Here is a 10,851-nt window from a genome sequence, read left to right on the forward strand (position 1 = left end):
TCCTTTTAAATTTATTGAGACTTGCATTATTGCCTAACATATGGCCTGTCCTGGACAATGTGCCATGTGCACTTGAGAAGAATGTTTACTTCACTGTTGTTGGATAGTTGATCAACTCTTCTGTTTTGAATGTTTATTGCCCCACCCCAAAATTCATATCTTGAAACCTAACCCCCAATGGGATGGTACTTGGAGTTGGGGCCTTCAGGAGTTGTTTAGGTCATGAGGTACCTTTATAAATGAGACCCCAGAAAGCTCCTTTGCCCCTTCCAGCATGTGAGGACACAATGAGAAAGTAGCCATCTATGACTAGGAAGCAGGTTCTCACCAGATACTGAATCTGCCAGAGCCTTGATCTTGGACTTCCCAGCCTCTTAAACTGTGAGAAATAAATTTCTGTTCTTTATAAGGCACCCAGGAAAAGGTATTCTCTTATAGCATCCCAAACTGACTAAGAAAATGTCCTTGTTGATCTTCCGTGTAGTTGTTCTATTCCATTGTTGAAAGTGGGATACTGAAGTCTCCTGCTACTATTTTTTAACTATTTCTCCCTGGAAGGAGATGCTGCTCAATCTTACATGTCTACAGTACTATAATAGTTATAATCTGGACTTTGAGTCTTGTGGTTTTTACAGTGTTTGGCACTGTGGAGTTGTTCACTCAGTCTTCAAACAATGAACAGTCTGTTGGATCAAATCATTGAACAATACATGGTGAAGATAAGTGACAAAGTGGTGGCCCAAGGAGGGGGAAATAATCTAACCAGTGAAGGGCTAAATGATGTCTGGTTCAGGGTATACATTGCTTATGAGCCCACTGAATCAATCAACGATAAGAAATCCTCTCCCTTTCTGACCACAAACCATGACCATGGAAGAATTAAAATCTGACTTATTTGCTGGAAAAGAATTGATGAGTCAAAGTCAAACCACCTTAAAACTTCTCCTACAAGAAATAAAAATAATTCCTTGGCTTAAAACAATGCTGTACTCATTTTGCATTCAGATCAATTACCTTGACAATTTAGGTTTTCATATTCCTGTAGAATAAGAACAAATTGGCCTCTCTCAGAGTTTTTACATTATTAGAATCTGTTCAAGAGAAAAGAATCATTAAGTTCCTCTGAGAAAGTCTAGTAATAAAAAATTGTTTCTGGTAACTCTGGTACATTTTTGATATTTCATTGAGTTGATATTATTCCCTGTTACTGTAATCATAGATCCAAGCCTATGAAATCAACCTCACCCCTGGGTAACACTACAAGATCATCTTGGAGCTAATTTTAAAGCAGCATTCCTTAGAATCTTTAAAACCAAGTTCTTCTGAAACTAGAACTGGAGTTAAATTTAGGTCAACGTGGATTTCATAAAAGCAAAATCTTTTAAAGTTTGCATTAAAAATTCATGTGTCTAGCTGAACAGCCTTGGTTGGGTGATGATAATAAATATCACAAAAAGTTAATTTCCCTTCTCCAGGCTTTCTCAGAAGAAAATTCTGCAGCTTCACCTCAAGCATATTGGAATATTTCAGCTCAGCTTGGCAACAAGCAGGACTGAGTATAATGATACTAAGTCATCAATTGATTGCATTTTGTCATAAATAAATACAAGTGTGTATAGCCATACTTCAGGTCTTTTCCTACTGATGTCCCTTTGTCCTTTTCCTGGGGTTAATTTCATGGTCATGAAATCCACTGTGTTTTATTCTTACCCTTTATTCTTTTATGCAGCTCTGTTGAAAATATTAGATACTGTTTTCTTAATTTAACTCAAAATGGCTCCTCTCTTTCTCTACACTGTAAAGAAATCCTTTCAGTAGAACTAACTTTCAATAGCCTAGTAAGTCTGTGTAAGCATGGCACAGATAACATTGCCATTATTTATGGGGTTGTCCCATAGAATAGTCTGTTCTTCATTATGTCTACAGGAGAAGACATAATAGGGCCCCATGGCTATGCTTGCTTTCACCATCCACATGGTCAGAATATGTCACCCTAATACCCACAGGGAGTGTAGTGTCCTGTAAGGTGCAGTGAGAGGGAAGGGGTACACAGTATAACAAGTAGGTGACAACACTAACTTTGAAATCAGACCCCCTTTTTAGGATGCATGATAGATGGTGAAAATCAATCTATAAGACTCATCTCAAGAATGGGAGTAATAAACTGGGTATCATGAAGCTTAATAAACAATGGATACAATGCTCTTCATATAGTATCTGGCATATGGTAAACGATTAATAAATGTTTCTTTTGTTCAGCACATAGTAGATGATCAGTAAATATTGGTTGAATTAGTGCATGGATGAACAAACCAATGAATGAATGGATAATCAGCCAGGTAAATACCTGTTTTATGTGCCCAGTATATATTCCTCTCCTCCAAACTTAAACTTCTTGTGCATGATGGGATCCAATAATGTTGGATAAAGTAAGATTTGCTGTCATTGTCTCATAGGAGAAAGAGCAATGACCTGGGCCAATTCCACATGCCCCCTGCTGGCAGAATTCCCAAACCAGTCTGCAGGTATCAGGTCTGCAGGTGGAGGACGAGGTTGAATCCTCACTAGGAGATGGTTACTGACTGGTTCCAGATAAAATGAAAATAAAGTCGCAGGCCCTGCTTACAGTGCCTCACTGGGCAGCAGATCTAGTTTTGAGTTTACCCTTCCCTTATCCATGTCCAGAATCATTACCAGGTCTGCTTGGTCTGCCTTATACACATAAGGGTTACTGGTTTCAAGGCCTGAATGCCTGGTCTCTACACTCTACACTTCTAAACCTCCTCAGCTCCTTGCTCCTCTGATCCTCTACTCAGAAATAGCTCATTGCTTTTAGTGGCATCTAGGTGAGGAAACTGAGACATGAAATAAGGGAAGAACCCTGGGACCCCAAAATCAAAAGCTCCTCATCATCATCTTTCCTTTCCCAACCCTATCTTTCCCCAACTAAGAAGCTGACCAGAGAGAAGATGGCAGGCAAACATCCTCAATGGTTCTCTGACTGGTTACAGAGTAAGACCCAAAAAGCTCAGCTTTAACGAAACCGGTTTAGCTCAATGGATAGAGCGTCGGCTTGGGGACTGAAGGGTCCCGGGTTTGATTCGGGTCAAGGGCATGTACCTTGGTTGCAGGCATATCCCCAGTAGGGGGTGTGCAAGAGGCAGCTGATCGATGACTCTCTCTCATCGATGTTTCTAACTCTGTATCTCTCTCCCTTCCTCTCTGTACAAAATCAATAAAAATATAATAATAATAATAATAATAATAATATAAAATAAAAAGCTCAGCTTTACATGCCAGAAAACTTTTGCACCAGAAGTACTGGTCTCAGTTGAAGGCCCTGATACTTAAATTCTTCTGGAATTTCAGACTCCTTCTGTGGAAGGTTTCCTTAAAGTTAAACCATTGTATAGTGATGTTTTTTAGACAAAGGAAATAGCTTTCCACTTACCTTTTTCCTCCAACTACTGTTCAGCTTTGGGGACATATTTCAGTTCACTTTTAATGTTCTGGATCTCCGATAGGTTGACTGCAGGTCCTGGAAGTTTCTTTGCTCCTGGAATTGGCTTCTTTTCCTCATCCGAGGTGGGGGGAGCACTCTGAAGAGGAAGAAAAGCAAAAAAAGAGATTCAGCTTACTGAAAAATATATTTGGTCTCTCTGGAATGAAAAAAAATTAAAGCAAGAATAATGTCAGAGTGTAATTGTAGCAGATTGACTTTGTCTTGTGCTGCTGAGACATCCTCAAAGTTTCAAGAAAATCTCCTGAAGTTTGTAAAGGAATGTGAAATAAAGTTGGAAGAAGAAACAAGTAATTTCCACGTGACTTAGAAAAACTAGAGTACTGTTTAGTGTCTGCTTATTAATAAGAATGAGCACTAGTTGGAAATATTCATCTTTCCAAGGCAAGCATCTCGAAAGATCAAATTAAATCCGGTATCATCTATATACACTGAGTGGCCAGATTATTATGATCTCTGAATGCATAATAATCTGGTCACTCAGTATATATCCTATATAATTAAAGGCTAATATGCAAATTGTCACCTTGACCAGGAGTTCAACCAGCAGGCAAGCCTGCCAACTGCCCATGTCCCCTTACCCTAGCCAGGCTGCCCAGACCCAACCCATGTATTAATACAAACTCATGGACCAGGCCTCTGATATATATATATATACTGAGTGGCCAGATTATTATATGTTCAAAGATCATAATAATCTGGCCATTAAGTGTATATAAAAGCCTAAGTGACTGGCTGACTGGCCGGTAGCTATGACTCATAATGACCACAAGGGGCAGACGCTCCAATCATTAGCTATGATGCACACTGACCACCAGTGGGCAGACACTCAACACAGGAGCCGCCAAGCTGCCGTAACTTGGCAGCTGCAGTTCTCTGGTGACATACCCAGAACCAGAGAGGAGGGAGCCGGATTCTGGGGAGCATCACCTGAGAACCACCCTCTTGCAATCTGGGACCCCGCAGGGGATGTCCGAGAGCTGGTTTTGGCCAAATCCCCGTAGGCCAGGCCAAAGGACCCCACTGGTACACAAGTCTGTGCACCAGGCCTGTAGTGTGATTATAATATGCCTGAACAGCAGAGATGTGCAAAATGTTAGTGCACAGCTGGCTCTAGCAATGACTTAGTCTAGGAGTTTTCAAAATGTTTTGCTTGGGGTACAGTGGCTGCCAGCCTTGGTTCCAGTGAATCTCTGCAAAGCATAAACAAACTGAAATTGATGTAAGCAAAACCTCTTTGAATATGAGTGGGCTAAGATAGAGCAAAAGAGGAGGCCCGGCTCTCCCTTCCTGCTTCAGAAAGTACTTTAAATTTCCTACCATATTATGTTTTTATTTTGTTACAACTTCACGGCAGGACCACATTCTATATTTCCGTGTGGGTCCTCCAACACTTGGTACAGAAGTGCACACGCATACTTGGTGATTGTTATTTAGCTGATTAACCCTGAAAATATACCACAGTGGCAAATCTATGCCTGTATGTGTGTACCCCAAACACACATATTAACAGTGACATAAAACAATAAATCAGTTACTGTGTGTGGCTCCCAGGACTCCAACTCATTACTACAGAAGTTACTTTTTCGCTCATTCCTCCAGTTAGCTGCAGGTCAGGGGCATTTTCTCTGCAGCCCTTGAAGGAAGGTGCTGGAGGAACATTTGATCACCGTGGCAGCCAGGAGAACAGGCCTCTCAGATCAGTTTCCTGCAGGGAGGGGAACTGAAAGACTGCCCAGCTGCTTTGTTTTGAAACACGCCCAGGTCATGCTTCCCACGGCACCTCTTGGCCAATGACTGTGCGCCACAGGACCCTAAAGTGGCCTTTTCTGGGAGACTTCACCTCCTCTGGAAGGGACTCCGGCTCAAGAAATGTCCTTAGAACAGCACTGAGGTCTAAGATGCTTCTGCCATGCTGAAACCGGTTTGGCCCAGTGGATAGAGCGTCGGTCTGTGGACTGAAAGGTCCCGGGTTCGATTCCGGTCAAGGGCATGTACCTTGGTTGCGGGCACATCCCCAGTGGGGGGTGTGCAAGAGGCAGCTGATCGATGATTCTCTCCCATCGATGTTTCTAGCTCTCTGTCCCTCTCAATTCCTCTCTGTAAAAAATCAATAAAATATTTTTTTAAAAAAATAAGATGCTTTTGCCAAACCCCCTGTCCCACTATCCTTCACCTGCATCACTGTCTGACAGCCCTCCCATTTTCCTTACAAGCATTTTCTCCGGGAAATATTTTGCCCATCTTATCCCATCTTTGGGTCTGCTTCTCAGAAGGCCCAAGCTAACCATCCCAGAGTGAGGCTGGCAGAGCTCCATCTGCTCGCCCAACCACTGAGTGAACCAGTCCTGTTCTGGGGGAAAGTAATAAGAATCCACAAGCTTGTCGCCAACCTAACTAGGCATCCCTGAAACCTGAGTCTTAACCTGTTAACCGAGCGGCACCTATAAATACGTCAAACGTAAACAATATTGGGAACGGGTAGGACATATGAATACGTCCTTGAAATATATGTTGCGCCCTGAGAGGGACGGTATATATTTTTTGTAATCTTTATAATTGTTTGTAAAATTTATAATTTTTTAATTCGATGTTTCCATTTTTTTGTTGGTATTCCTTTCTATTTGTTTGTAATTTTGTGTTTTCCTTTGCGCTTTATATATAAATAAACGAAAAAATATATATTTCATTTATTTTAAATTAAGTATAAATAAAAATAATAATAATATAAAATTACGTCCACTGGGTGTGACATACTGACACGTCCTAGTGAAAGATATGCGCCCGTTGTACGTTGTATAATTAAAAAGGGAACTCCCCGGTTAACAGGTTAAGGCTGATGCTGTTCCTCCCTTCTGGCTCCTACATCTAGTTCTCAAATTGTTCTCAAAAACCCTAAAGGAAAGGGGAAGAAAGTGTTCAACCTTCCCAAACTCTAACCAATTACTTGGCTGACATGTCGTTTGACATGACATTTTTAAATTGTTTACTTGAGTGGGTAAGTAGAGATCTAAAATAGCGAGGTGCTGTTTTTCTGGGAAGCGCTAATTGCTTTTCCTAGTCATTTCCTTTGACGCTGGCACGGTGCTAACGAACTAGCTAACCTGTCAGCCACACAAGTTGATAAAGTAATTCAGTGTGGCCTGGCTGCTGTAAATATCTGGAAAATGTTTCCCCAGATCGGTGTACGGAGCCATAGGATTGGCTTCCTTGTGTGCACATACATTCATCATTTATAAATGCAGGTTTAGAAGCAATAATGGACATCACAAAGCCTGCATTTGGAGGACCAGGTATTCTAGAATGTTCTTTGCTAGGCTTTTGGAAAGAAATTTTAAACAAGGCTATAAAGTGTTTGGAGTTATTTTTAAATATCTGTAGCAGTGAAATAAACGTTTCCCTACTTATAAATGTTCCCATGATTGTTAGGTGGGTAGGTCTTAATAAAGAAGCAGGAAGGCCCTAACCGGTTTGGCTCAGTGGATAGTGTCAGCCTGAGGACTCAGGGGTCCCAAGTTCGATTCCAGTCAAGGACATGTACCTTGGTTGCGGGCACATCCCCAGTAGAGGGTGTGCAGGAGGCAGCCGATCGATGTTTCTCTCTCATCAATGTTTCTAACTCTCTATCCCTCTTCCTTCCTCTCTGTACAAAATCAATAAAAATATATATATTTTTTAAAAAGAAGCATGAAGAAGAAAAATATTTTTATTCCTTCTGTTAAATTCTCAGGTAATTCACTGTCTTTGTAATATCAAAATGTGCTGTATTGACACATTTGACACCCAAAGCCAGTGTGTGTAGTTATGTGTCTCTGTACAAGTTTATTATGTGATATAAACAGAGATAGGATGATAATATTTAATAGTAGTCACTTTCCTCTCAAGTTATTAAAACCTCAGTGCACTGTGCTTTTTATTATCAAGTTGAGACTTTTAGTACTTGATTTGGTAAGGGCATGTGTAATGGAGAATTATAAGTGGATATAATTAATAAGTAGATATTATGATATTAACTCAGGAAGGGGGTTAGTGGTGGTGAAGATTCTTAACTGAATCTTCTTTCATCTTTCAAAAATAATGGCAATCTGAATTTGTTAAGAATTATAATAAATTAAGGCATGAACAAACAGGACTCCAGTTGGCTCCATTGGACTAATAAGTACTTTTTTTTGCAAGTAGACATTTGAATTGAAAAGGGATATGGAAGACATTATTTGATTTAGCTAAAAATAGCTAGAGAGAAGGCTTATCAGCCGCAGACCATTTCGTTTCAGGAATGGCTGATATAAGCTACATATACTAACATATTTGATCTTTACATCAACCTATAAATATGCTGCTATTGTTTTTGAGGAAACTGAGGCACACTGGTCACACAGCTAGGATGTGGTGGGACCAGAATCACATAGTGTGTTTTCATCTTGTAAAGGAACCAGATGGAGAGGGAAATAATTAACAGAAAATCCCAGCATGCTAATTTGTGACTTAAAAATGAGGGGATTTCAGTCAAAAGAGATATGGGAGGCAGAGTACTCTAAGATCCAGCCCAGAACGTGAGCCATTAGATCCCACGCTTCCCTAAGACCCCCCCCCCCCGCCCAAATCTTGAGAAACCATTTTTGCGCTTACAATAAGACAGAACAATGCCTAATTACACCCTCCTGATCGATGAGCCACAGGGGGAAAGGTGTTGCCCAGTTCAAGAAACTTCTAGAACCTCTGTGGATACCTTAGTCCTCTCATCCTGCGAAAAGTATTGGTTGGCCATTTGCATACGTGGCTGGTCATAAAGCATTCACCCACCGGGTTGTATCAGTTCTTGGCTATTTTAGAATGTGCTGGAACCATCAGATTGGGACAAGGCAGGAGTGAGAGCACAGTGCTCCCCCAACCCTCTAACTGGGACACCTGGAGGAGAGGGCCATCTGTACCACAGACGGAAACTGAAATATAAGCCTCCAAAAGAACTGTTTACAGCAGTCACAATTTAGTGAGAAAAGAGGATCAAGCTGTCTTCCAACTGATTGCCATGGTAGTAACAGACACAGCTTAAAAGGCAGCACAGGAAGGAAATCTAATTACAGGCAAATGGAGGTATAGGAAGAATTACTGTGCCCACCCTACTACCTCCCCATGCCTTTTTCTTACAGCATGCAAAATAATAGACCCAGGAGTCCTTCGTGAATGTTAGATACACAGATCAATTGAACAATTATCTATTGACTACCTGCCAGGCTATGCCAACTCTTTCCTCACAGTGACCCTCTGAGGAATGGAGTGGATCTTATTTTGCAGACATAGACTCAGAAATACATGACCAAAATCTGAGAGAGAGAGAGAGAGAGAGAGAGAGAGAGAGAGACAGAGAGAGAGAGAGAGAGAGAGAGCGCTCATGATCATTAGTTAACTAGATGGCCAAGTTAGCAGCATTAGAACTAGAGATTATGTACCATAAGAAAAGGTCAGGCTGGGACCTTTCAACTTGCATGTTTAAAATATTTACTCATGAAAGGTGATTTAATGGCTGAAATCCCAGAACTTGGTGATATTACTCAAATACTCCATCTCCTCCTTTCAAAAATTATCTATTGATTAGAGGCTGGAACCGCTAATTCAGGACTATGTCAGGAATTATTTATGGGGCAGAAGATTAGAAGAGGGACAACCAGTTTTATTAGGAAACTTTGAAATGATGATGTGTTCTTTTGGGGCAGTTACCAAAAATGTCTCCTACAAAAGTTAAGACAGCCTTTTCACCTTTTTAAAAAGAGAAAATACGGTTTTATATGTCATACAACTTTATTTAATGACATTTTTCTTGTCTAGTGCTAATGACATGCTCCAAAACTTTAATTGGTTTTTGTTTTGTTTTATTTTGGTTTTTGTTTTTGTTTTTGTTTTTTTGTTGTTGTTGTTTGTTTTTTTTTCAGAACAAAACCTTCAGCACAATTGGGGATGAAATATCAACACTTGGGGAAGGAACTTTCCTATATTTATTGTACTCATTATTAATTTTAGCCTCCATTTAGAAGATGAGGTATTTGCATTGGGAGGAGAGCAAAAGAATTGGAGGGAAAATACAGAAATTTATAGACTCCCTGCAAAGTCTTCTTGTCAAAGTAAATACCCAGAAATTGGAGCTTTTTGTTTGAATCCACCAGAAACTTAATGTGTTTATTATCTGTGCTCCCTCTGGGTTCATCACTCATCAGAATCCGTACTAAATGCATCATGTTTAGTTTGGTAAAAGCTCAAAATGAAAACTTACCAAGCTTGTGACTGTTGTGGACCAAGAGCATCTGAGAGGCTGTGCTCTCCCCCCCTCCCCCCCCCCCCCCGACACACACACACACACACACACACACACACACACACACACACACAAACATACACAATCAATCAGCAGGCTTCGTGTTAAACTCATCATCTTCAAGTAACTGTGCCAAGCACTTAAATTCAGCTGAAGGGCCAAAACCGGTTTGGCTCAGTGGACAGAGCGCCGGCCTGTGGACTGAAAGGTCCCAGGTTTGATTCCGGTCAAGGGCATGTACTTTGGTTGTGGGCACATCCCCAGTAGCAGGTGTGCAGGAGGCAGCTGATTGATGTTTCTCTCTCATCGATGTTTCTAACTATCCTTCTCCCTTTCTCTCTGTAAAAAATCAACTAAATATATATATATATATATATATATATATATATATATATATATATATTTTAATTTAGCTGAAGGGAAACAAGGGCCAGTGTGTTTCATAGCTAATTGAGCAAGACATCAAAGGAATGTATATAGCTGAAACTGGTTTGGCTCAGTGGATAGAGCGTCAGCCTGTGGACTGAAAGGTCCCAGGTTCAATGCCAGACAAGGGCATGTACCTTGGTTGTGGGCACATCCCCAGTTGGGGGGGATGTGTGTGTGCAGGAGGCAGCTGATAAATGTTTCTAAGTATCCCTCTCCCTTCCTCTCTGTAAAAAATCAATAAAATATATATATATATTTTAAAAAGGAATGTATACACTTTGTGATGACTCATTGACCTACTTCCCTTCCTTCCCTCCTTTGCCCTAGAAAAGCAGCCCCCAACATGCCTCTGCTCCGCGCTAGACAGGATTTTGGAGGAGAAGGACAAGTTTTCCTCACCAACTCTGTTTCCGGAGAACTTTCTTTTCTTCTAGGAGGTTGCCCAGCTCCCGGCCGAAAGGCTCCCATTGGGATATTGATATTTGCCTGAAAGAGAAAATAGGGAAGATTTAGCTCCAGAAAAGTAAGAAATGGTAATGATACTCTGAGACAGTAATTGTTTGTGAGAGAAAAAAAATCCATCTGCAAAGTG

The 10,851-nt window shown here is 40.8% G+C and overlaps 1 protein-coding gene across 3 annotated transcripts in view; it reads right to left on the reverse strand.

Annotated features, from left to right (window-relative positions):
- The window catches only part of SMPX (small muscle protein X-linked), a 52,676-nt gene that overhangs the window by 24,847 nt on the left and 16,978 nt on the right, over positions 1 to 10,851 (reverse strand). For all 3 annotated transcript variants that reach the window (XM_036440026.2, XM_036440027.2, XM_045582323.1), the window contains exons 3-4: positions 10,659 to 10,745; positions 3,452 to 3,599 (exon numbers count right to left, since the gene is read on the reverse strand). In XM_036440026.2, the coding sequence (XP_036295919.1) occupies positions 3,465 to 3,599; positions 10,659 to 10,745 (222 nt within the window). In that variant the 3' untranslated portion in view covers positions 3,452 to 3,464. The remainder of the gene's footprint in view (positions 1 to 3,451; positions 3,600 to 10,658; positions 10,746 to 10,851) is intronic.

The sequence above is a fragment of the Pipistrellus kuhlii genome, unplaced genomic scaffold, assembly GCF_014108245.1.
Source record: "Pipistrellus kuhlii isolate mPipKuh1 unplaced genomic scaffold, mPipKuh1.p scaffold_m20_p_16, whole genome shotgun sequence".
Taxonomy (NCBI): Eukaryota; Metazoa; Chordata; class Mammalia; order Chiroptera; family Vespertilionidae; genus Pipistrellus; species Pipistrellus kuhlii.